Here is a 26084-nt window from a genome sequence, read left to right as displayed (position 1 = left end):
TATATATATATATATATATATATATATATATATATATATATATATATATATATATATATATATATATATATATATATATATATTGTTATTATTTTTTTGTTTTGTTTTGTTTTTTATATTAATTACAATTAGAATTGGCCCGGTGTTTATCCAAATCATGCTCTGGGATGCAGCCTATGACAGTGAAAAAAAAATTCAAACATAAAATCCCAGACAAAATCCCCCTCAAAACAAAAATATATGCTTTAAAACCCCAAGTAGTTTCACGAAAACGTGAAACTTACTCCGCTCCACAAGGTGGCAGAATAAGACAGTGTTTAGCTGCAAACTGCTGTATCTTATGCAGAGAATAACTAAACGAAACCTACGAGCGCAGAAAGTTTATACATGTATCGTGGTAACGTATAACTATGAGATTGCGGTAGTCAACACACGATTTAGTCTGAAAGCATGGAGGAATTCAACACAACTGTTCGTATATCGGGTTTCGTGTTGAGTTCACTGATGTTTCATCATTTGAACAATGATGCGGATGTGGTAAGATCTACAGTGTGATCCATGGTTCTGAATTAAATTGCAAAGTAAGGAGTCAAAGATGTCTGCTAAGCATTTTTTCAGACCCATAACTTCTGTTTATGTTTGTACTATGATTAAAGGAAGGTCTTATTCTTGGAGAGAGTGTGGGAGAGGAGAACTGCAGGATCACCGACTCTCAAATTGATTCCATACAGTTTGAGCACACTCTAAGTAAATCGACTCGAATTATTTAATTTTGGCATAGAATAGTTACAACACGAAACCCAAAAACACTAGTGTCATGATGTTTTCTCTTTTTGCAGATGTTCAGAAACACATCCCGTGTCATAAACTCCACAGGTAAGTCAATTGTATTTTTCTCCATGAACCTTATTATATGAAGCAGTGGTTCTCAACTGGTTTTGCTTTATGGCCTGGATTTTATATTTGGAACCTCAAGTGGTGACCCAATATGGTACAAAATTGTTTATCTTACAAAAATGATCAAATGTGTACTGAAAATCCAAAATTGCACGCAAAAACAAATTATACAGTGTTGTACTATTCACATTTAGCACTTTTTATGTATTCTTTTATTAGCCACAACTCACCAATTGATAACCACTGATATAGAGATTTTTAAAAACATTGACATTTAATTTACTTTGCCTTAATTCTCTTGAAAGCTTCTACAGTAATGTTGGTGATGTCAGTGAAGAGAAAATAAGACACATTTTGTCTGATTACCAAGAGGTATTTTCTAAATGATAAAACATCTGCTCATTTTCTACCAAAATGTGATTTGCATTGCAAAATCGTGTTGTTGTTATTCCACATTTACTTGTGTCAAGGAGAATGTGATTGGTTGGTACAGACAACGAAGAAACACCAGGCAGCAAATGACTTTCATGGAACAAGTAGTTCATCAGAATATGAGAAAGATTTTGTCCGATCAGGAACTTGTTTTCATGCTGCTCACACCGTCTCAGGGAACAGCATCCGGCTCCACTCATCGACTTGAGTTCTCAGCTTTCATATGGCACAGCAGGTGAGATCTGGACACTCATCTCTGGCACACAAACATTCAGTAGACTTCTGGAGCTTAGAGAACTATTTATTTCCTCCGTGCAGCCAGTACATCAACATCCCCATCTTTGTGAGCAACCTGGGAAACCTTGAACAACAGGACTACTGGAGAGTGTCAGGCACATGTCCGTCTTTAGGACGGAGTGAAGCTGTTAATCAACACAGGTACTGTACATTCAGAAGGTTTCCCGTTAAAAGAATAGTTCAATCAAAAATGAATATTTGCTGGAAATGTAAATGCATTCGCAATTTCCTCTAAACCACATAGTAGTGCAGTAAAAACACATTTAGGAAACAACTGCATATTATTTCCCCCTCCACAAAATATACAAATCCAGACTTTTCTTTAGAAGTGATAATTTTTCTCTCTCAGGACAAAATTCTTCTGCTCAGGGGATGATTTAAAAGAGGTCAGAAATATCAGCAGCATGAATGATGGCTTATTAGGAGAAATGCAGGTAAGTGACTACATTTATTATTAGTTGCAAAAATGTATTGAGTGTGATTTGTGTATATTTTAATCATATGAACAATTCATATGCATCTTTTGTTACACAGAAAGTGTGTAAGGAAGTGGAGAAGAGTGAAAGAGCTGTAGAGAAGCTTCAAGAAGACATCAAACAGCTCAAGGAGGCAATGAAGGAACAGAAGAAACACTCGGAGGAAAAGGAAAGTAAGATCTCTATCGCACTTTATATGGGTCGATTACAAACTACAAACATTTTCATTACTGTTCATTCATTATTCATTTTTTAGTGTGCTTCCTTACATAACTTGTTGTAATGTGGCGATCTAAACTCTCCAAATAACTTTCTATTTCAGCCCAAAAACATGCGTCTCCAGATGGACTCAAAGAGAATGTACTTCTGTGCTCCGCTCTCAGAACGCTGTTCCCCGATGCGCCTTCATTACGGACACAAACCCTCACTGTTCAGGGTCTCCCTGTATTAGAACTGTGCTGTAATACTGACCATAACATTGATATTCCCACCAAGCTGCCTCTGATTCTGGAGAATCAACGCCCCAGAAAGGAGGACACGGCCCCCCGACTCAGGAAAAAATGCCTTGCCTCTGGCTATCCTCAAAGACTTAAAAGGAAGAGGAAAACTAAAAACACCAGCGAGTCTGCATCTGACAGCGGGTCAGATACAGAGATCGAGATGAACGGACAGAGCAAAAGTATCTCTCCTACCTTTTAAAGAAGGAAACCGAGCCTGGTTTTATTGGTACTACAATCTAGCCACGACTGGAAAGCATTACACATTTTAAACCTAGAGGTTGCCTTTAATCGTAATATGCGTTGTATTTTGTTAATTGTTTAGTATCATTTTCTTTTTTAAATTGAATTGTAAATGTTTATGAATTCCTTAAATTAAACACTGAATTCACACATGTGGTGTTTTTATTTAAATCTGGTTATTGTAATTATGTCCCATTGCTTATTTTTCACCATTTTAGATATTCTACACAAGTCACAGATTTACAGAAACAAAAGGGTGGTATGCATTGTCTGTCTTTATACAGAACCTATTCAAAATGTTTGATACCACAAATATCAGGGTCTTTAATAAACTGTGGATCCTTCAGAGTGACTGACATGAAACCTGTGGACAGTACAAAGACCTTTGTTAGTCGAATATTTCATTCATAAAAAATAATATCAACAAATTAAAGCCATAACATAAATTCTTTACCCATTGAACGAGCTTTCTTTATTGCCTTCGATACCTCTTTCTGCTTCCGACCACACAAGCCTTTGAGCAAGAGTTATGGTGTCTCAAATTACTAAATCACATTTATAAAAATATGAATGTGAACATTTGAACACAGTCCTCTCACCTGTTATGTGTCTGCCGTATATTCTGCCTGTGTGTGGGGAAATAAACTGGGACAACAGCTAGAGGAAAAAGAGCTTTTTGAATATTCTGCCATTACAAATACTTATAACTGATATACATTTTACCAACCTGGACGTTTTTGAAGTCTACAGTTATATTGCACAGGATGCAAGTTTTCGGAGGCGACTTGAACGGGTTTTCCATTTTTGTAGGCTGGATAAGACACGATGTTTTAATATTAGTGCAAATAAGTATTCAAACTGTTTTCAGAGAACTTCAACAATTAAAGTGTCAAGCAGAAACGTAGAAAAAAGCTTACCATATCATCTTTCTTTAGAGATTCTTCCTGAGATGTTGTCAGACTTCTGATGCATTGTGCTAGAAGAGATTAAATATTCTTAAAACATTTCATATGTAACAAGCGATCAAACAATTACGTAAAACATATTATATATATTACATTTCTATTACTGATAAAGAAGCTGTGTGCGTCTCATAAGACAGCTTACGAAAATGTACTGGTTACTGGGTAAGAGAATAACTAAACGTCCTGAAAAACAATTTGCATACTAAAAGATCGGGAAAATACTGTGGCAGAGATACCTGTAGCCCTAGGTGTGACCGGTTTCTTGGGAAGAGCCTGTAATAACAGGCGACTAAGAGAAAGGGCAAACATTCCTCGATGTGTTCAGGAGGCCACCATGACCGTCTCTCTGCCTGCTTCTTCTGCAGAGTCGTTCAGCGCGTTTGTTGCAGTCTACCGCCACCTGCAAGATCGGAGCAAGCGAACGTGAGTTCAAAATGTATTTAAATTAAATTAAATTAAATTAAATTAAATTAAATTAAATTAAATTAATTAAATTAAATTAAATTAAATTAAATTAAATTAAATTAAATTAAATTAAATTAAATTAAATTAAATTAAAATAGAACGTTAGTGTAAAAGGCTATAAAGTTATTTTTCTTTTGTTATTGATATATTTAAAGTTTTAGCTATTGGTATATAATAATTGACAATTGTTATAATATTTCACAGTTGAAGAATCATTAATAAAATAGAATAATAAAACAGTGTAAAATTTGTATTTAAAGCTTTCGTGATTTTGTAGATTTTTGTGTATGGATCATTTTGGATTCTTGAAAGACTTGTAATCAGTTTTCTTACTCTTTTTTGGAAGGAGAATGTGTAAATACACTCGAAAAACTATGAAAGTTTTAGACTTTTAGCTTCTGACATTATATTGGCCTAATTAACAAACAAATTCACAGATGAAGAATCAATGGTATATAATTAAAATAATAATAATAATAATAAAACTGACCATATGTATGTGCATATTGCACACTTTCACCTGTTGAAGTCTGTTGGTTATATGTTAACTGTTCTGCAATTTCTGGAGCAAGCTCCCAATAATTTCACTCACGGTGATGTGACAGTAAAAGTGACTTGACTTGACTTGACTTAATAAAATAATAGAACAATTGTGTAAAAAGCTTTTGTAGCTTTATAGTTTTGCAAGTGTATGGACCATTTTGCATGTCTTTTGAAAGTCGTTTTCAATAATAAAATAAATAAATGATAAAATAAAATATGACATATAAAAGGATTTTGAAGTTGTATGTTTTTTTGTTTTTGTTTTGTTTTTTTGCATTTTCTGAAGGATTGAAGGGACTTTTGTTCTGCCTTTTCGCGTCTTTAACAGTCACGTGGTCCAAATGCGAACTCCCATTGGTTAACTCCATCACTCATCTTTTCGAAAGTAATCCTGGGTTTTGGTAAATATTGGCTGTTGTGTCGCCGCTCACTATTTAAGTGTTATTCTGTGAAATAATAAATAATTGGTTGTTTTGTTATGGTTTTGATGTAGTGACTAATGTCAGTTACTTGACTTTCATTCAGACTTGGATGAATAAATAGCTTCGGCTCTTTGTTGTGGTTGTTGTCAGTTACTGAGCCTACAGAACGGCAGTGTAATCAAGCAATGCGTAATATCAGTTTCCAGTAGCTTTACACTAGCAGTAATGAATACTGACAACCACATGCACGAGATTGTGGTAAAGCGCAACACTTCGTCTTCAAGAAAGAGATCAAGGGATGGCATGAGAAGTCACATCACTCCAGCCAAGAAGCGGTCAAGTTTCACATCAGAAACATGCTCTACTGTTGAAGGACACACTCATACTCCAGACATGAGTGAGAACAAAGGCACAGAGCTGGTAAGCAGACCCTTCTTGCTTTCACTGAAAGATGTACGTTGATTTCAAGCATACCAATAGTGTTTATTTTCTTATCCAGTGCTGCAGTGATAATGAGGACTTATTTGAGGGTTATGACAGCATTGTGGGTGACAGCTCATTTCTGGCTAAGCTTGAAGATGTGGAGCTCCAGATGAGGCAGTGTCAAGACCAGCAGACTCCAAATGCCTGTGAAGATGATCTTTCAGACTCAATCTTAGCAGAGGATTTCAGAGATTCACCACCTAGAGCTTTGCCGAGCTCTCAGCTTGAATTTCAAAAAGCTGTCACGAGTCCACACAAAAGCCCTTCCAGGGGTGCACATAACACCTCTACCCCTGATCTGATGAATCCCAGGCCAGTTGTCAATCATGCAGATCTCACTGCCAACAAGCCACCCCCAAAGGCCAGAAGAAGCATGAAAGATCATCTTAAGAAAATACTGATAGACAATGCAGCAACATCCTGTACTGTCTCCAAGACGGTACAACAAAAGGAAGCAGTGATGACTGAAGAAATGAGTTTTGCCATGCAGGCCATGGGGTCCATATCAGCTGAGCAGGACCTGGGCCCTTTTTTTGGTCTCCCATCCAAAGTTAAAGACCTTATTTTGAAATTAAAGAGAATCCAGGACTTGTATGGTAAGTATTTCACATCCTACCCAATACAGTTTTGTCCTTATTGGTATCTGGTAAATCAGTGTTTTAATCCTCTTGTTTTTTTTTGTTGTTGTTGTTGTTTTTCTATTCTCTTTTAATTTCAGAGTGGCAGAAGACGTGCTTGAGCCTGGATTCAGTGCAACAAAGGAAAAATCTAATTTATTCTTTACCAACAAGTGGAGGAAAGACTCTAGTGGCAGAGATTCTCATATTTAAAGAGCTCTTGTGTAGAAAGAAAGATGCACTGCTTATTTTGCCGTACATATCCTTGGTTCAGGAAAAGGTATAAATGTGCAAATTTTGGCATGATTTATGTATCATCTAAACAGTGGGGCAATTGTTAATCAAGGCGATTTAGATTATTACTGTGTTGTTGATACACTTATATGCATTGATTTGACTTTAGGGGATGTCGTGGCCTAATGTTCAAAGAGTCAGACTCGTAATCCAAAGGTTGCGAGTTCGAGTCTCGGTCCGGAAGGAATTGTAGGTGGGGGGAGTGAATGTACAGCGCTCTCTCCACCCTCAATACCACGACTGAGGTGCCCTTGAGCAAGGCACCGAACCCCCAACTGCTCCCCGGGCGCCGCAGCATAAATGGCTGCCCACTGCTCCGGGTGTGTGTTCACAGTGTGTGTGTTTGTGTGTTCACTGCTCTGTGTGTGTGCACTTTGGATGGGTTAAATGCAGAGCACAAATTCCGAGTTTGGGTCACCATACTTCGCTGTATGCCATGTCACTTTCTTTTCCTTTAGGTTCGAGGGTTATCTAGCTTTGGAATTGAGTTGGACTTCATGGTCGAGGAGTATGCTGGCAGTAAAGGGAGGTTTCCTCCAGTCAAGAGAAGAAATAAAAACTCTCTGTACGTCACAACTATTGAGAAGGGTCACAGTCTTGTCAATTCACTGATTGAAAATGACCGTCTAGACAATATTGGTCTGGTTGTTGTGGATGAGGTATGCAACACAAACTACTACTATTATTAAAGCATATTTTTTTGTTGTGTTTTTGTTTTGATACACTACATGAGAAGTCTGGGGTCAGTAAGATTTATTTGCATTTATTTACATACAGTAAAAACTAATTTTGTAAAATATTGTTTCAAATTAAAATAATTGTTTTAATACATTTTAAATTAAAAATAAATAAATAAAAGATTCTGTGCAGAATTTTCAGCAGCCATTACTCCAGTCTTCAGTGTCACATGATCCTTCAGAAATCATTCTAATATGCTGATTGGTGCTCAAAAAACAGCAGCTTAAAAAAATTCAGGATTCAGTACCATCAATTAGAAATACATTTTTTTGTAATAATGTAAAAGTCTTTACTACCCTTTGTGATAAATTAAATGCACCCTTGCTGAATAGAAACATTAATGTCTTAAAAAAAAGACCCCCAAACTTTTGAGCAGGAGTGTGTATAAGCTTTTCACATACATTTTTTTTTTCAGCTTCATATGCTTGGTGATGGAAGCAGGGGGGCAATTCTTGAAATGACTTTGTCAAAGATTCTGTACATGAGCAGTGAGTATCATGAAACTCACACACGCTGTCCTCTATCTGTGTGATGGTCAATCATTACAGATTCTGATAACTCCATTGTCTTTTCTCCCCAGAATCCACCCAAATTATTGGTATGAGTGCTACGCTAGGCAACGTTGGAGATCTTCAGACTTTCCTGAATGCTGAAAACTACACCAACGACTTCAGACCTGTGAGACTGTTACTTATTGTGATTTATTAAGGCTTTAAATTTGATCACCTCAATTCAAATAAATAACTGCCGATTCTGTAGGTTGAGCTGAAAGAGTATGTAAAAATAAAGGACAGCATATATGAAGTCAACCCAAGGGAAGAGACCTGCTTCAGTTTCTCACGACTCCTGGATTTTAAGGTATTGATGATCATCTGTGGCCAAAGCTCCGCACATTTAAGCTTTTTTTTTTTAACTCAATAAGATATTGATCTGGTAAACCCATTGAAACTTGTGCAATGGACTTTCTCAGTATTCCAGTGGAATGCAGAAAATGGACCCGGACCACATCGTAGCTCTGGCTACTGAAGTCATCCCTCAGCAGTCCTGCCTCATTTTCTGTGCCACCAAGAAGAACTGCGAGAACCTAGCTGGAATGATCTGCAAGTATTTAAATAAGTGCGTAGACCTTTAGAGTCCTTAAAAAACCTGTGTGCATTTCTTTCTTCTGTAGAACACAAAAGAAGAAATTTTCAAGAATGTTGGTAACCAAACAATTTTGGGTCCCACTGATTTTATGGCATGTTTGGTTGCCAACATTCTTTACAATTATTTATGAGAGTTTACACTTTTGGTGGACTATCCCTTTAAAAGTCACTGTCATTTTTACAGGGAGTTTTTGAAACACAAGAAGGCAGAGAAAGCCACTCTTCTTGGTGAACTGAAGAGCAGTGGGAATGGATCCTTGTGTCCTGTGCTGCAGAAGACTGTGCCCTTTGGCCTGGCCTACCACCACAGCGGCCTGACCAGTGATGAGAGGAAACTGGTGGAAGAGGCCTATTCCTCAGGGGTGCTTTGCCTTCTCACCTGCACCTCTACTCTCGCTGCTGGCATCAACCTTCCTGCACGCAGGTTTGTGTAGGCCTATGCATCAGAAAGCCTCAAATCTGTATTGAGGATATGCACTGACATAATTTTCCCGCCGGAGTGCCAAAAGAGCCTGCTGTATGACTTGATTTAATAGGGAAGCTGTGAAAACAGTTTCTTTAAATTGCAGGGATCAGTGTTTCTCTTTAATGTAGCTTTTGGAAGTCTGTAAAAATATTGCTTGGATATCTTGTCAAATCTTTTTGTACAGTCAAACGATCTTTCCTGTTTTAGATGTGTTTGTGTTTGTGCATTCATGCTGGAAACCGATGCTACCATTCAGTCTTTTTGTCTCTCCAGCTGACGGTGATGCCACGTGCATGCTCTCTGTTGATGTGCGTTTCTTAATCATATGCATCTGCTACTTCTCAGGGTCATTCTGCGCTCCCCATATGTAGCTACAGAGTTTTTAAAGAGAAGTCAGTACAAACAGATGGTAGGCAGAGCAGGAAGAGCAGGAATTGATGCCATGGGTGAGAGTATCCTGATCCTGCAGCACAAAGATATAGACATGGTAAAGAATCAGTTTTTTTTTTAAATGCATGTTTTATTGTATTATATTAATTGCATGGATATGTTTACTTCAGGCCAAAAAACTGCTTTCTACACCAATGGAGAAGTGTTACAGTAACCTTCTACATGATGGAGGGAGGGGCCTCCTCAGTCTCGTCCTGTCACTCATTGGGCTGAAGGTTTGTGGAATGTTTTGATGTAGTGATAATTGAGAAATTAAGTCTAGATAAGAAGTGCTAACACTAATGTGTTTCGTTTAATTTCAGATAACTACAACTGTAGAACAAGTGAGGGATTTCATGAAGGGCACACTGCTTAGTGTGCAGGAGGCTCAGGTCAGTCCAGAGAGGAGTTTGTGGGACCTTACAGTGGAGTCTATAGATACTCTGAAGCAGAAGAGCCTCATCGAAGTCTCTGCTGATGTAAATAATCAAACCATTCTCCAGATCACCAGGCTTGGGAGAGCAACATTCAAAGGTAAAACTAAACATGGTATGAGGATTGGTATAATTTCATGTTTTAATGAGTATTATGAGAATTATTCTAGATATTTAAATATTTACCACATGATGGCGATACGATCCAGTTTAAAAATTATACATTAGCAGAGCCTCCTTTTTTGTGGTTTCCATTTAAAACTTTACTTGTTGTTTCAGGTTCAATAGACCTAAGCTACTGTGATCTGCTCTACCAAGACTTATCGAAAGGGCTGGAGGGTTTACTCCTCAATAGTTTTCTTCACTTAGTGTATCTGGTTACTCCATATGACATGGTAAATCAATGCAAACCAGATTGGATGATCTACTTCAGGCAGGTGGGATGATTTTTATTTTGTCACACTACAAGTTTTTTATGTTTTTTGAAAGAATCCTTTTATTTTCATCAAGGCTGCATTTTTTTTAAAATCCAAAATATAGTAAAACAACCCCAAACCTGGGACAGTACAGAATATCACCACCTTCATCTTTGTATTATTGTCATTAATGTGCTCTTCTTTAATACAAATGTTTCATTGTACCAGTTTACGAATTTGTCAGCTGCTGAGCAGAAGATGGCCACTGCGGTCGGAGTGCCTGAAAGTTTTGTGGCTAGAAAGGCAGCAGGACAGAGCGTGAGGAAGGTTGGCAAAACAGCATTCTTCTCATACTTGAGAATACCATACTAGCGAAACACAACCGTTTTTGTTGTGGGTCAAACAGCCTAGGTATAATAACCCTGAAACTGCTGTAAACAGATATCATTAGCTGACGATGTTTTAAAAAATTAAACATGTCTTACTTCAATCCTAATCCTCTTAAAGGATTTACAGAGTGTTAATGCTAAATCTACATTTAGCATAAGTTTAAGCATAGCTTAAGTTTCTGAGGTGGAAAGTAATGATTTACTGTGACTTAATGTGAACATCATCAGACCTGGATTTCACAATGAATGTTTTTGTTCCTGTTTTCTCGTACCCGCATCTCAGTCTGTGGATGTTGTGGTAGTGAATAGGTTGTATCTGGCTTTGGTGCTCTACTCCCTTCTGAAGGAGACAAACCTTTGGGATGTGTCTGATCGATTTCAGCTGACCAGAGGCTTTGTACAGACTCTTCTCAGCTCAGCTTCCGCATTTGGCTCTTCCGTGCTGCACTTCACTGAGGTTAGGGCACATCCTGGCATCGTTTAATACATATCAGCTGAGTTGACAAATCTACATCTGTTCCTATCTTTAATGGATTAAAGTACTATGTCTGTCCATTTCAGGAGCTGGAGGAGTTTTGGGCCTACAAGGCTCTACTCTCAGAGCTGACCCGTAGATTGACTTACTGTGTGCAGGCCGAGCTCATTCCACTCATGGAAGTGGCTGGAGTCATGGAGGTGTGTGTTGCTGCTGCTCATTTTGTCTCTCTAATATAACTTACAAGAACATTTGCTTGAGAGCTGTGATATTATTTTTTTCTTCTTTCATTCTCTTTTTCTTCAGCATCGTGCTAAGCAGCTGTATAATGCTGGTTACAAGACACTGGCACATCTTGCCAATGCAGATCCACAAATTTTGGTCCAAACTATTGAGAACCTCTTCAAAAGACAAGCCAATCAAATTATTGCATCAGCCAAAGTAAGTACTATAGAGCAACATTATATATTCAGCTTAGTCTTTTTATTTAGTTTATCCAAAATAAAAGTTCTCATCATTTATTCACCCTCAAGTCAAACCTGGATGACTTCCTTACTTCAGAAATTATGTCAAATGTCGACATTTGGCCTCAAATCATTATAAAAGCATCATAAAGTTATTTTCTCAAATGATGATGGCTCACGAAGGCTTCTTTTATTATAGAAAGGAATCCAGTGCTCCTCTTTCATCCAAAAAAGTTTAAAAGCCTTTATTTGCATTATGGCCATTACAATATAAACATTTAAAATGACCAAAACACTGCACACGGATGCGCCCTTCAGCCTTCCTCAGAGTGTGTCAAGGCTACTTTTATGATGATTTTGGTGATTCTGTATACTTTTTGTTACCATATATTGTCAATGCATGCAAAAAGACTGACCAGGACAATCAGGAAATCCTTCATTCCTCATCAGAAAGAAAGTCATACATGAGGGTGTGAAATAATTTTTGTTTATGGATGAACTATACTTTTACGATGTACATAAGAACATTTTTTACATTTTCATTTTCAGATGTTAATAAAAGAGAAAGCAGAAGCCTTGCAGGAGGAGGTGGATGACCTGCTTATGCTGCCATCTGATATCCCATTGTTGTAAATTTGTGTTTATTTTTTTTATATTATGTAAATAGCATGTATATTATTTAATCTACCTGGCATTATGTAAACTATTTTGTAACTACATGTCTGGCTGAAATAAAAATGGAAGTAACCTCGTTTTTAGTAGCATCTCTGTTACTCATTTCCATGGTCAAGTGTTATTTTGTGTCATAAAGACTTTATGACGTCTGCCACAAAGGGGAAACAACCACAAACAGCGTGACAAAGTTCCAGCGCTGCTCTTGTTGCGAGTGCCAGCCAATCAAATAAGGCATGCAAATAAATGAATTAGCCTGAAGCCACGCCCAGAAGTCACCAGCGTAAGAGATTTTTTTTTTTTATTGTCATGAACTGGTCTAACAAGAAAGAAGGAAGTAGCTTTGACGGTGCCAATAAATAAATAAATAGAATAAAAATATTTCGCCTCTGTATTTTGGATGATGCCCGTGAAGAGCGACATCGGTGGACTGAACAGATGAAGTCTTCTGACACGGCAGTTTCCACGATTGTAGCCCTTGCTTTGTTTGGCTCGTTGTGTGTCGGTGCCAAAACGGTGATATCTGTTGATGATGTTCAGTCAATACACGTCGACCTGGATCTGTCCCGTGTGGTCCGACGGGTGGACGAAAGGTTTCTCTCCGTGGCCATAGATGCGAGTTTAATCGCCCAGGAGAAGTTCATGAACCTACTGAAGTAAGTAACTTCTCTTAAACCTCAAATGAATACAGTTGGATTGTAACTTTAAAAGAAGTGATATGGTGTTTATGTAGTTCTCCGAAGTTAAGAACCCTCGCCAAAGCCTTGATCCCAGCGTTTCTGCGATTTGGAGGTACCAAACAAGATTTCATGAAATTCAACCCACGCGGAAGATATTTTCAAGGGAGAGACAACAGCAGCAGCGCTGTTCGAGGTAACCTCTTCCACTTAGCATGACTTAAAACTTAGTTAAGTAAACCACATCCTCTACAGTAGCTGAGAAAGCTGACTGTGGTGTGTTATCATCTGACTTTAACAGCATTACTTTTAATGAACAGTGAACCGATTCACACGAACAGGCTGAACATACAATGCACCTACACAGCTTGTTGTATCTTAAGATTGTAGTTGCCCCCAAAATTATTTTGACACTAGTTTATTTTTATTTTTTTGCGATGACATTTAACCACCTGGGTTCAAGGTTTCTTACTGGAAGCTATATTAGATCACATAACAATGTTCCACATTTTACTAAACTGAAACTGATACAAATACTTTGAATTTGGTCTCTCTCTTTCTGTCTCACTCCCTCTCAAACACACAATGTATATATGTGTGTATATTAAATTTTAAATTAAATTAAATTTATGCATTTAGCAGACACTTTTATCCACAGTGCACTTACAGTGCATCAATATATATATATATATATATAGAGAGAGATGAGATCAGTTTTTTTATATTGTTATTATTGGATTCATTTAATCGGCCTCATCTGCTGTTATTCCTACAGGAAAATTATGTGAGAGACTTGAATTGCCTCCATTTCTGGAAAACCGGTTAAAGCAAGAATGGGTCCTACAGTCAAAGACTTTACTTCAGGAGGAACTAGAGGGAAAATACAAAAAGACAAAATTCTCTGGTAAGTTTAATTTCACTTCTTATAAATATTTCATTACCTAATGGAGTCAGTTCCACAAAACGTTGTTCTCTAGCAACAAGGTAAATTCCACTGTCCCACACTTCTAAGTGTCAGAAAATGTAAAGTTTAATTTTGAATGAAAAGTCTTCTTTACAAAAAGACTGCATGACAGCTAAAAACTATAGCAATTATATGGTAGCTATATGTATATAAACTCTGGGCAATCATTATTACTGAACCCAGTATTGCATTCAGATTTTCACAGATCATAAAACGTAAAAGTCACGTGTCTGTGTTTCAGAATATGCTGTCGATCTACTATACGCCTTTGCGAACTGCTCTGGTTTGGACCTAATCTTCGGTTTGAATGCTTTGCTCCGAACCAGCGAAAACACATGGAACAGCACTAATGCAGAACTGCTGTTGAAGTACTGTGAGTCCAGGCAGTATGTGATGTCCTGGGAGCTGGGGAATGGTAAGATTTGGGATCTTTGCTTATGCGCATGCATATGTTCCTGTCTTGAATTACCTAATCATTTTTATATGATTATCTGTTGTTGTTATTATCTCAGTTGATGCCTTTTTTAAATCTCATTAAATCTCTAATTTTAGAACCCAACAGCTATGAGAAAAAAGCAGGGCTCAGAGTGGATGGTCACCAGCTCGGTCAGGATTTTGTCCATTTGCATCAAATCCTTCAGGAATCTGCGGTCTACCACTCAACAGGACTATATGGACCAGATGTTAGTCAGCCACGAGATCACCGCAAAGATTTGTTAACTGGGTAAGCGTTCAGAGGAAATAGTTCTTAATTGAATGGATTTTCAGCTACGCATATTGTCTGCACCATCAGTAATACTAATCCATTTGAGTATCTAAGAAGCATGACATGGTTGAACATTTGACTTTTATAGGTTTTTGGAGACTGGAGCAAAGGCCATTACTGCATGCACCTGGCATCAGTAAGTTATGATTTCCTTCCTTTCACTAAAATCAGCAATGAATTAATTTGCTTGTTATTAGTCTTTGTATTGAACTTGTTCTCCTTTTTTCTTCTTAACAGCTATTATGTGAATGGCCGAGACACGTCTTTAGAGGATTTCCTTGACCCTGAAGTGCTTGACACTCTCGCAACAAAAATTAACGAGGTCCTCGAGGTACCAGAGTAATCCTGCACAATATATTAAAACAAGATGTTTTTAGTAGCATTCAGATTTCTCACATTCAGAAGTGAGCAATGTCAGATAATGACTCAAATGAACTGATAAACATACTGCTTTCAGATTGTTGAATCTGTTTCTCCGGGGAAGAAGGTTTGGCTAGGAGAGACGAGCTCAGCATATGGTGGAGGTGCTGTTGGACTCTCTGACACGTTTGTTGCTGGTTTTATGTAAGTCAAAGAGATTACAGAAGAAAGATTGGAAGTCAATTGAAACTTACCGTGCTTAATGTGCAATCAAATACAAATAGCAACATAAATGAAAGAAATGGCAGTTACTGATACACAAGTTTCCATAATTATTCTAATTATTCTAATTAAAAAATAAAATGGTTTTAACCTTATATATATATATATTTTTTTTTTAAAGTTAGTATTTTTTTAAAAATCTATTTGAAAGAAGTATCTTAGCCATTTATTTATTTAATATAATTAAATAAGTAATATTTAAATATTTTTACAATTTTATATGACTGTTATCCATGTTAATAAATTATTTTTTTAATCATAATTTATTCTTGTGATGGAAAAGCTGAATTTTCAGCAGCCTGCATTATCACATGATCCTCCGGAAATCTTTCTAATAACACAGTTGTGCTGCTTTATATTTTTGTAGAAAATCTGATCCGGATTCTTTGAATTTATATGAACTATAAATCTTTTATAAAGATAGAAATGTCTTGACATTCACCTTCGATCAAACTAATGCATCCTTTCTGAATAAAAGTATGAATTTCTTGTCAAATGTAATGTATTATATGTAATATATTATAAATAAAAAGATATACATTGTTTATTATAGATATTCTATCTGTCTTGTTTATTGAAGGTGGCTGGATAAACTGGGGCTTGCTGCCAAGCTTGGTTTAGATGTCGTCATCAGACAAGTGTTAATTGGTTCTGGCACGTACCACTTAGTGGATGATAACCTAGATCCTCTTCCAGTAAGTGTTTTTTATGTGTTTGATCTTTGCTGCATAACTTCTGTATCGGACCAGTTAATTATCCTAGTTTATCTTTCTTTAAAATATTTTTTGTATTATGGCAGGATTACTGGCTATCATTGCTATACAAAAGGCTTGTTGGTCCAGAGGTCTTAAAAGCACAAGTTCTTATGAATTCAGGACCAAAGAAACCAATCCGGCTTTACCTTCACTGCACAAACAGAAAAAGGTACTTGTATTCTCATTCACAGTGATTTATTTTTGAAGGAAGTTAACTTACCTTTTGAAAGGTTATGATTTTTTACATATGATGTCTTTTTCTTTTTCAGCACACATTATAGACCAGGTGCTGTGACCTTATTTGCCTTGAACCTAAACAAAAATGAAGTCATGATCAGTCTGCCTGCACACACAGCCAACAGCACCATTGTAGCATTTGTGCTACAGTCAGCTGAGACTGGCCAACAGAGTCTTTATTCAAGGTAATGTCTCATGACATGTACAATGCAGTCATGTTACACTACACTTTACTTCATATTTATTACCTCATATTAGAAAGACTACACAGAATAGTCAGCTTTTTATACATTTTAACCTAAAATTGAAGCCATTCGACTAATTATGCATCAACTATTGTAGTAACAAGACTGTTAAATCCAACTTTTTTGTCCATTTTGTAGGTCAGTCAAATTGAATGGACAAGTGCTGAGGATGGTGGATGACCGAACACTTCCTCCACTGAAGGGAAGTGAGCTGCCGCCTGGAGAACGCATCAAGCTGCCTGGGTTCTCATTTGCATTCTATGTTCTGATTGAAGCAGAAGCTCCGGTATGCAAATGAGCTCTCATAAAGAATCAGGGACACAAAATGTGTGATGACAAGAGATACTATTTTATGTGAGGGAACTTTACACTTGAAAGAAATTAATCAGTTTCGTATTATATTATCACTGTTTTATTATTTATGAAAATTCATATTTATTGCAAATATCAAGCTGTAGCCAAAAAGAACTTGTTTTATACTTCATGAACAACATGCACTGGGTTTAATCTGTTTTACATCTGTTGAAATAAACCGATTTTAATCAAAGTGCACATTTGTCAGGACATTTAGTTTGACAAGTTGAAGTGATCCATTATTTTCCAGCACTCTGTGCTAATAGTCATTTTCTGTCTTTGTGATTCAGATCTGTGTGTGTGTGTGTGTGTGTGGTCAGCTAAATTTAAAGATGTATTATAAAATGATTGAGACATTTAAGAATCCTCTCAAAGAGTAGACAAAAGAGGTCTCATTGCACTTCTCTCTCAGCGTGTGATGATTGTAGCAGAAAGTCTGTATTAGACGACAAATGAAACATCTGTGATATCTTAAGTGAGAACACAGCTGGTAGAAATACAGATCAATATTCCTTGACTGGCTGCTTTGTAATCTGTGAAAAAATTGGATTTATTTTCATGGAAAGGAGGATTGAAATTTTATATAATCATTTAACTACCATTTCAACTGATTGAAAAAGCATGGAAAAGTCATCAAAACCTCATCTAAAATAAACCACCAGCATATAGATTGTACTCAAAAGGAAAGCTGTTTTTGTAAAGTAATGACAGCAGTTTTGTTTTACCAGCCACCTGTTAATAGCACATTATTGAACATTTGATTTGCTCAATGCCTACTTGGGGTCTTTAGTGGACAAAACCCTGCAGTGGGGTATTTTTTCCACCTGGTGGCGATGTTTACTGCTGTTGAGAGGCTGAATCGGAATAGAATCCACATTACATAACGTTATGAATGTAGACCACAAGCTTTATTCATTGTTGGTGATTTTCAGTATTGTGAGGTTCTAGTTTGGGATAAATACTTATTATTTATATATATATATATATATATATATATATATATATATATATATATATATATATATACACTGTAAATAAGGAAGCTTATGATTTTTTTTTTTGGTATATCACAATTATTACATAAAATGTTGAAATTAAGAGATTGAAAAATAATAGAAGTCGTTCAATTTAATATAATTGTGTCTATTTATGTCATAATTATGACTGTCTCATAATATTTTACCTCTGAATTTTTGCTCATGTCATACTTATTCACTCCTAATTTTAGGTTATGTCATAACTATGACTTTCTATCTCAGTTTTCACACAATTACTAATATCATTATTTGTTTTTTGATATTTTGTTTTTATTTCATAATTATGAAGGTTTATCTCCTAAGTTTGACTTTTTTATGTCATAATTATGGTTAATATCAATTTTTGCAGTAGTTGATAATTATTTTCAATGCATAAAATTTAACTACTGTATATAATTGGCTGGTGAAAATTAATAATGTGCCTATATTTGTTTCATAAGTACTTTTTCTATTACTGGTTCAATTCTTAAATAAATAATATGCAATCCATCTGTACCGCTTTCTAAGCTCATTTTACTGAAAATCCTGGTTTGCATGGTTCTCTCATGAACGAGCGCAGTAAGCCCTGCGGTGTCTGTGCTAAGTTGAGCATGGCAGATGCTGAAGGGGTCGTTGTTTGCAGTGGCCCCTTGATAATACGCGGCTTGTGTGCGACGAGGAGAGCAGACTCTGGCAACCTCTGCCAGTCACACATCTTCTCCATCTCCCATGAGAAATCCCACGGCCAATGACCACAAGTCCTCACTCCAGCAGTGTGCTGTGTCCACAGAGCCCTCTCAGCTTCATTAAGAGGCGCCGTCTGGAAACATGAGGGGATTTAGGCAGCGTCAGAGATTTAGGCAACCCCTATGGGCAACCCTGACTGAAGTATTTCTATACTAATGACCCCGTGAACCGGGGAGTTTCGCACTTTTTGATGCCAAGGGCACACATATAGCCTATGACGTTAATTTTCTCCTTAATATAATATGTGACACATTAATTTTGGCCACTGTGAATTTTTTTCTCTTAAAAAGGTTTTATTTTTTATAAAAAGGTGTCAAAGTTGGTGCTCCTCTACTTCAAGATATTATTGTGTGATGCTGGGTCATTGATTTTTTCAGCACTCAATAAAAATCTTTATTTTACTGAACACGTTTATATATTTGTATGTGTGTGTGTGTTTAACAAAAATGTAATATAATGTTTATAATTTAATTAATTTAATTTAACGTTTCACTGAGGTAAAGATAAAATGTAATGTACAAATTAATCTGTTTATCTGTGATTGAAAAAAAAAAATGGTTTTGCAATGTAGGCCTAAGCATCATAAAATATTTAAATACTGTTGGCTATGTATTAATTAATATATCAACATTCACATGCCATTATATATGCTCTATACAATATAAATCCTTTACCTGCTAAAAGTTAAACATCTTTGCTGGTCTAAATTAAATCAAAAGCCCTTGGTAAATGTTCATACACACATTAAGGCGGAGAAAACTCGCTAGCTCCTCCCACACACGGCTCAATAATCACCAGCCGAGCTGTCACTCCCCTCTTAACTTGAGAAAACCCCAAGGTAAACTTTAGGAAGAGGGCTGAAAGTTTTTAGCAACTGAATGTAGTCGTTTAATAAAATAATCGCTGCAAAATGAACGACATGACATCTGAAGCAACACGAGGAATGAAGTCTTCGCTTTGACGCGCAACGCAACGTAAAAATGGACGGGACGCGCAGGTTCATTTTGGGAATACTAGGTACTACTATCCACCATTGTTGGTTTATTCAACGCCTTTCTCCTTTCGTTTGCTATAGCACATTTTACGACACTGCAGATTGTAGTAGTACCCGTTTGCCAACTTTTCCTTCTTTGAATAGTCCTTTATTCACTTGTATTTATGAATGTGCTCGTGACATCAGCAGCGGGTGCGTCTTTGCTTTAGTTTAGTGTCTGTCTTCTTTTATAGTACTCTGAAAGTTTCTATTTTTAGCACTGGAAGTTAGTTTAGCGCATTAGAAGACATTCCTATTGGTTCAAAGTGTAACCACAATCAAAAGGCCTGTCTAATCCAGTATAACATTTGCCTGGAATGCTGCAAAGCACTTTAATGCCAGAGTTGTGGGACATGCTTGGTTCCACCTGTGATTTGTTTGTTGTGTGCCCTCAGCTGTTGTCCTATGCAAATACTCCCAAGCTGAATGGAATACCACAAATACACCAGCGAATAGGACTGTGTCCTGTGATCTACATGACAACTGCACAGGTAAAAACCATTGGCACCCCTTATAAAAAAATACACGAACCAAGCCTTCAATATTTTCCATATGATTCGCCCACACTTCATGCAGAAAGCATATTTTGCTGCTTTGCTAAGGTTCGACTACCACTAACTTTGTAGACATGAGATGTAACACTGTGTTTGCCCCTGTTGTGTTATAAAAAACAGGCTTCCCCTGGGCATGACATGAAAGTCTTGATAGCCTGACCACCTGCTGAAGAGATCAATAGGATATTAAATGAAATATATTTTTCATGGCATGAAAAAGTTTCACTGGTGTTACTTGAGCACCGCAAAATTCTGCCAAATGCATTTGCTTAACATGAGGCATATTCTAATCTGTTCACTGGGGAAAATTGGCCTGTTATGAAAATAACCCTGCTTCTTAGTCCCTTTTAAGCCTTGTAATTGTATTAAAGAAGCGATCACGCTCCCAAGCTCAAGTTTAGCATCTCTGTATAGCAGGTAATGCTCTCTGACTGAACTCGGATCATGTTACATGTGGCCAGAGGTTGTAATAAGATCCTTTCCATTCAACTTTTAGTTCATTCTGAAGTCAAAGCTCAAATTTCAGTGTTTGTAGACCAGTCTCTTTTCTTCCTCAATCCTTTGAACTGAGTTTGGCCTTTACACTTGGCTCGTAATGAGATGGGTAATAGTGTCAATGAGTAAATGCACCACCATGGCTATGTTATATATTTAATGGATATTATGTTAATTATTTTAGTTATATTAGTGTGTGTGTGTGTGTGTGTATATATATATATATATATATATATATGTGTGTGAATGTATGTATGTATGTTTTTTTAAAGCATTATATTGATAGACATTGGATATTTATTGTGCATGTTAATTTTAACCATATTCTTTTACATTTTTTTTTATGACTAAATGCACAAATTTTCAACATTAAGTTGATTCAAAGTGACAGTTAATGTCTTTCTGTTCATCAAAAAGGTCTACAGAAACTTTAATATATTAGATTTATTTCTGAAGGATCATGTAAATTCAGCTTTGCCATCAGAATAAGTGACGTTGAAAATATATGAAAATACAGCAGAAAAAACAGTTATTTTTAATTGTAATAATATTTCACACTGTTACTGTTTGTACCATTTTTGATTAAATAAATAAATAAAAAGCATTTGTGCTACAGTCAGCTGAGACTGGCCAACAGAGTCTTTATTCAAGGTAATGTCTCATGACATGTACAATGCAGTCATGTTACACTACACTTTACTTTATATTTATTACCTCATATTAGAAAGACTACACAGAATAGTCAGCTTTTTATACATTTTAACCTAAAATTGAAGCCATTCGACTAATTATGCATCAACTATTGTAGTAACAAGACTGTTAAATCCAACTTTTTTGTCCATTTTGTAGGTCAGTCAAATTGAATGGACAAGTGCTGAGGATGGTGGATGACCGAACACTTCCTCCACTGAAGGGAAGTGAGCTGCCGCCTGGAGAACGCATCAAGCTGCCTGGGTTCTCATTTGCATTCTATGTTCTGATTGAAGCAGAAGCGCCGGTATGCAAATGAGCTCTCATAAAGAATCAGGGACACAAAATGTGTGATTGACAAGAGATACTATTTTATGTGAGGGAACTTTACACTTGAAAGAAATTAATCAGTTTCGTATTATATTATCACTGTTTTATTATTTATGAAAATTCATATTTATTGCAAATATCAAGCTGTAGCCAAAAAGAACTTGTTTTATACTTCATGAACAACATGCACTGGGTTTAATCTATTTTATTTTTGAAATAAACCGATTTTAATCAAAGTGCTCATTTGTCAGGACATTTAGTTTGACAAGTTGAAGTGATCCATTATTTTCCAGCACTCTGTGCTTATAGCAGTCAAACCTTTTGATTCTTAGTCATTTTCTGTCTTTGTGATTCAAATCTGTGTGTGTGTGTGTGTGTGTGTGTGTGTGTGTGTGTGTGTGGTCAGCTAAATTTAAAGATGTATTATAAAATGATTGAGACATTTAAGAATCCTCTCAAAGAGTAGACAAAAGAGGTCTCATTGCACTTCTCTCTCAGCGTGTGATGATTGTAGCAGAAAGTCTGTATTAGACGACAAATGAAACATCTGTGATATCTTAAGTGAGAACACAGCTGGTAGAAATACAGATCAATATTCCTTGACTGGCTGCTTGTGTAATCTGTGAAAAAAATTGATTATTTTCATGTAGAGGAGGATTGAAATTTTATATAATCATTTAACTACCATTTCAACTGATTGAAAAAGCATGGAAAAGTCATCAAAACCTCATCTAAAATAAACCACCAGCATATAGATTGTACTCAAAAGGAAAGCTGTTTTTGTAAAGTAATGACAGCAGTTTTGTTTAACCAGCCACCTGTTAATAGCACATTATTGAACATTTGATTTGCTCAATGCCTACTTGGGGTCTTTAGTGGACAAAACCCTGCAGTGGGGTATTTTTTCCACCTGGTGGCGATGTTTACTGCTGTTGAGAGGCTGAATCGGAATATAATCCACATTACATAACGTTATGAATGTAGACCACAAGCTTTATTCATTGTTGGTGATTTTCAGTATTGTGAGGTTCTAGTTTGGGATAAATACTTATTATTTAATATATATACACTGTAAATAAGGAAGCTTATGATTTTTTTTTTGTATATCCCAATTATTACATAAAATTTTGAAATTAAGAGATTGACAAATAGTAGAAGTCGTTCAATTTAATATAATTGTGTCTATTTATGTCATAATTATGACTGTCTCATAATATTTTACCTCTGAATTTTTGCTCATGTCATACTTATTCACTCCTAATTTTAGGTTATGTCATAACTATGACTTTCTATCTCAATTTTCACACAATTACTAATATCATTATTTGTTTTTTGATATTTTGTTTTTATTTCATAATTATGAAGGTTTATCTCCTAAGTTTGACTTTTTTATGTCATAATTACGACTTGGTGTCTAATAATGTCATAATTTTTGCAGTAGTTGATAATTATTTTCAATGCATAAAATTTAACTTACTGTATATAATTGGCTGGTGAAAATTAATAATGTGCCTATATTTGTTTCATAAGTACTTTTTCTATTACTGGTTCAATTCTTAAATAAATAATATGCAATCCATCTGTACCGCTTTCTAAGCTCATTTTACTGAAAATCCTGGTTTGCATGGTTCTCTCATGAACGAGCGCAGTAAGCCCTGCGGTGTCTGTGCTAAGTTGAGCATGGCAGATGCTGAAGGGGTCGTTGTTTGCAGTGGCCCCTTGATAATACACGGCTTGTGTGCGACGAGGAGAGCAGACTCTGGCAACCTCTGCCGTCAGACTCTTCTCCATCTCCCATGAGAAATCCCACGGCCAATGACCACAAGTCCTCACTCCAGCAGTGTGCTGTGTCCACAGAGCCCTCTCAGCTTCATTAAGAGGCGCCGTCTGGAACATGAGGGGATTTAGGCAGCGTCAGAGATTTAGGCAACCCCTATGGGCAACCCTGACTGAAGTATTTCTATACTAATGACCCCGTGAACCGGGGAGTTTCGCACTTTTTGATGCCAAGGGCACACATATAGCCTATGACGTTAATTTTCTCCTTAATATAATATGTGACACATTAATTTTGGCCACTGTGAATTTTTTTCTCTTAAAAAGGTTTTTATTTTTTATAAAAAGGTGTCAAAGTTGGTGTCCTCTACTTCAAGATATTATTGTGTGATGCTGGGTCATTGATTTTTTCAGCACTCAATAAAAAATCTTTATTTTACTGAACACGTTTATATATTTGTATGTGTGTGTGTGTTAACAAAATGTAATATAATGTTTATAATTTAATTAATTTAATTTAACGTTTCACTGAGGTAAAGATAAAATGTAATGTACAAATTAATCTGTTTATCTGTGATTGAAAAAAAAAAATGGTTTGCAATGTAGGCCTAAGCATCATAAAATATTTAAATACTGTTGGCTATGTATTAATTAAATATATCAACATTCACATGCCATTATATATGCTCTATACAATAAAATCCTTTACCTGCTAAAAGTTAAACATCTTTGCTGGTCTAAATTAAATCAAAAGCCCTTGGTAAATGTTCATACACACATTAAGGCGGAGAAAACTCGCTAGCTCCTCCCACACACGGCTCAATAATCACCAGCCGAGCTGTCACTCCCCTCTTAACTTGAGAAAACCCCAAGGGTAAACTTTAGGAAGAGGGCTGAAAGTTTTTAGCAACTGAATGTAGTCGTTTAATAAAATAATCGCTGCAAAATGAACGACATGACATCTGAAGCAACACGAGGAATGAAGTCTTCGCTTTGACGCGCAACGCAACGTAAAAATGGACGGGACGCGCAGGTTCATTTTGGGAATACTAGGTACTACTATCCACCATTGTTGGTTTATTCAACGCCTTTCTCCTTTCGTTTGCTATAGCACATTTTACGACACTGCAGATTGTAGTAGTACCCGTTTGCCAACTTTTCCTTCTTTGAATAGTCCTTTATTCACTTGTATTTATGAATGTGCTCGTGACATCAGCAGCGGTGCGTCTTTGCTTTAGTTTAGTGTCTGTCTTCTTTTATAGTACTCTGAAAGTTTCTATTTTTAGCACTGGAAGTTAGTTTAGCGCATTAGAAGACATTCCTATTGTTCAAAGTGTAACCACAATCAAAAGGCCTGTCTAATCCAGTAAACATTTGCCTGGAATGCTGCAAAGCACTTTAATGCCAGAGTTGTGGGACATGCTTGGTTCCACCTGTGATTTGTTTGTTGTGTGCCCTCAGCTGTTGTCCTATGCAAATACTCCAAGCTGAATGGAATACCACAAATACACCAGCGAATAGGACTGTGTCCTGTGATCTACATGACAACTGCACAGGTAAAAACCATTGGCACCCCTTATAAAAAAATACACGAACCAAGCCTTCAATATTTTCCATATGATTCGCCCACACTTCATGCAGAAAGCATATTTTGCTGCTTTGCTAAGGTTCGACTACCACTAACTTTGTAGACATAGAGATGTAACACTGTGTTTGCCCCTGTTGTGTTTAAAAAACAGGCTTCCCCTGGGCATGACATGAAAGTCTTGATAGCCTGACCACCTGCTGAAGAGATCAATAGGATATTAAATGAAATATATTTTTCATGGCATGAAAAAGTTTCACTGGTGTTACTTGAGCACCGAAAAATTCTGCCAAATGCATTTGCTTAACATGAGGCATATTCTAAATCTGTTCACTGGAAAATTGGCCTGTTATGAAAATAACCCTGCTTCTTAGTCCCTTTTAAGCCTTGTAATTGTATTAAAGAAGCGATCACGCTCCCAAGCTCAAGTTTAGCATCTCTGTATAGCAGAGGTAATGCTCTCTGACTGAACTCGGATCATGTTACATGTGGCCAGATTGTAATAAGATCCTTTTCCATTCAACTTTTAGTTCATTCTGAAGTCAAAGCTCAAATTTCAGTGTTTGTAGACCAGTCTCTTTTCTTCCTCAATCCTTTGAACTGAGTTTGGCCTTTACACTTGGCTCGTAATGAGATGGGTAATAGTGTCAATGAGTAAATGCACCACCATGGCTATGTTATATATTTAATGGATATTATGTAATTATTTTTAGTTATATTAGTGTGTGGTGTGTGTGTGTATATATATATATATATATATATATATATGTGTGTGAATGTATGTATGTATGTTTTTTTAAAGCATTATATTGATAGACATTGGATATTTATTGTGCATGTTAATTTTAACCATATTCTTTTACATTTTTTTTATGACTAAATGCACAAATTTTCAACATTAAGTTGATTCAAAGTGACAGTTAATGTCTTTCTGTTCATCAAAAAGGTCTACAGAAACT

At 36.3% G+C, this 26084-nt stretch overlaps 5 protein-coding genes and 1 long non-coding RNA gene across 8 annotated transcripts in view; 4 read left to right on the top strand and 2 right to left on the bottom strand.

Moving 5' to 3' along the window:
* Window positions 1-26084, bottom strand: part of LOC113038752 (mitotic-spindle organizing protein 2) — a 1160083-nt gene that overhangs the window by 518775 nt on the left and 615224 nt on the right. The gene's annotated exons all lie outside the window — the stretch shown is intronic.
* On the top strand, window positions 351-2992 carry LOC113038737 (BRCA1-A complex subunit Abraxas 1-like). Its single transcript, XM_026196370.1, has 9 exons — window positions 351-537; window positions 657-747; window positions 840-876; window positions 1203-1269; window positions 1368-1564; window positions 1648-1767; window positions 1976-2060; window positions 2161-2275; window positions 2425-2992. The coding sequence occupies exons 1-9, from the start codon at window positions 451-453 to the stop codon at window positions 2799-2801; spliced, it is 1176 nt and encodes a 391-aa protein (XP_026052155.1). The 5' UTR covers window positions 351-450; the 3' UTR covers window positions 2802-2992.
* On the bottom strand, window positions 2987-4203 carry LOC113038756 (28S ribosomal protein S18c, mitochondrial-like). The gene is made up of 6 exons (XM_026196399.1): window positions 4044-4203; window positions 3760-3818; window positions 3570-3653; window positions 3442-3499; window positions 3297-3356; window positions 2987-3206 (listed from the first exon to the last, which is right to left on the bottom strand). The coding sequence occupies exons 1-6, from the start codon at window positions 4114-4116 to the stop codon at window positions 3130-3132; spliced, it is 411 nt and encodes a 136-aa protein (XP_026052184.1). The 5' UTR covers window positions 4117-4203; the 3' UTR covers window positions 2987-3129.
* Window positions 5168-12341, top strand: helq (helicase, POLQ like). Of its 2 annotated transcripts, XM_026196335.1 has the most exons (19): window positions 5168-5216; window positions 5341-5657; window positions 5737-6316; window positions 6439-6617; window positions 7090-7290; window positions 7785-7857; window positions 7950-8047; window positions 8129-8227; window positions 8340-8485; window positions 8699-8938; window positions 9326-9467; window positions 9541-9645; window positions 9733-9943; window positions 10123-10280; window positions 10488-10586; window positions 10932-11105; window positions 11210-11323; window positions 11430-11564; window positions 12137-12220. In XM_026196335.1, the coding sequence occupies exons 2-19, from the start codon at window positions 5463-5465 to the stop codon at window positions 12218-12220; spliced, it is 3033 nt and encodes a 1010-aa protein (XP_026052120.1). In that variant the 5' UTR covers window positions 5168-5216; window positions 5341-5462. The 2 variants fall into 2 exon arrangements, with proteins under 2 accessions (XP_026052120.1, XP_026052119.1); XM_026196334.1 differs by lacking the exon at window positions 5168-5216 and having other exon boundaries at window positions 5463-5657; window positions 12137-12341.
* Window positions 12536-17095, top strand: LOC113038734 (heparanase-like). Its single transcript, XM_026196365.1, has 12 exons — window positions 12536-12915; window positions 12993-13132; window positions 13712-13840; window positions 14142-14315; window positions 14453-14624; window positions 14755-14802; window positions 14904-14997; window positions 15124-15230; window positions 15889-16003; window positions 16108-16232; window positions 16333-16485; window positions 16684-17095. The coding sequence occupies exons 1-12, from the start codon at window positions 12698-12700 to the stop codon at window positions 16841-16843; spliced, it is 1635 nt and encodes a 544-aa protein (XP_026052150.1). The 5' UTR covers window positions 12536-12697; the 3' UTR covers window positions 16844-17095.
* LOC113038758 (uncharacterized) lies at window positions 19421-21784 on the top strand. Its single transcript, XR_003274810.1, has 3 exons — window positions 19421-19679; window positions 20091-20186; window positions 21594-21784. It is a non-coding gene; the product is annotated as an uncharacterized LOC113038758 (long non-coding RNA).

Source organism: Carassius auratus, chromosome 21 (genome assembly GCF_003368295.1).
Source record: "Carassius auratus strain Wakin chromosome 21, ASM336829v1, whole genome shotgun sequence".
NCBI classification, from domain to species: domain Eukaryota; kingdom Metazoa; phylum Chordata; class Actinopteri; order Cypriniformes; family Cyprinidae; genus Carassius; species Carassius auratus.
This window is presented reverse-complemented; position numbering and strand designations above follow the sequence as displayed.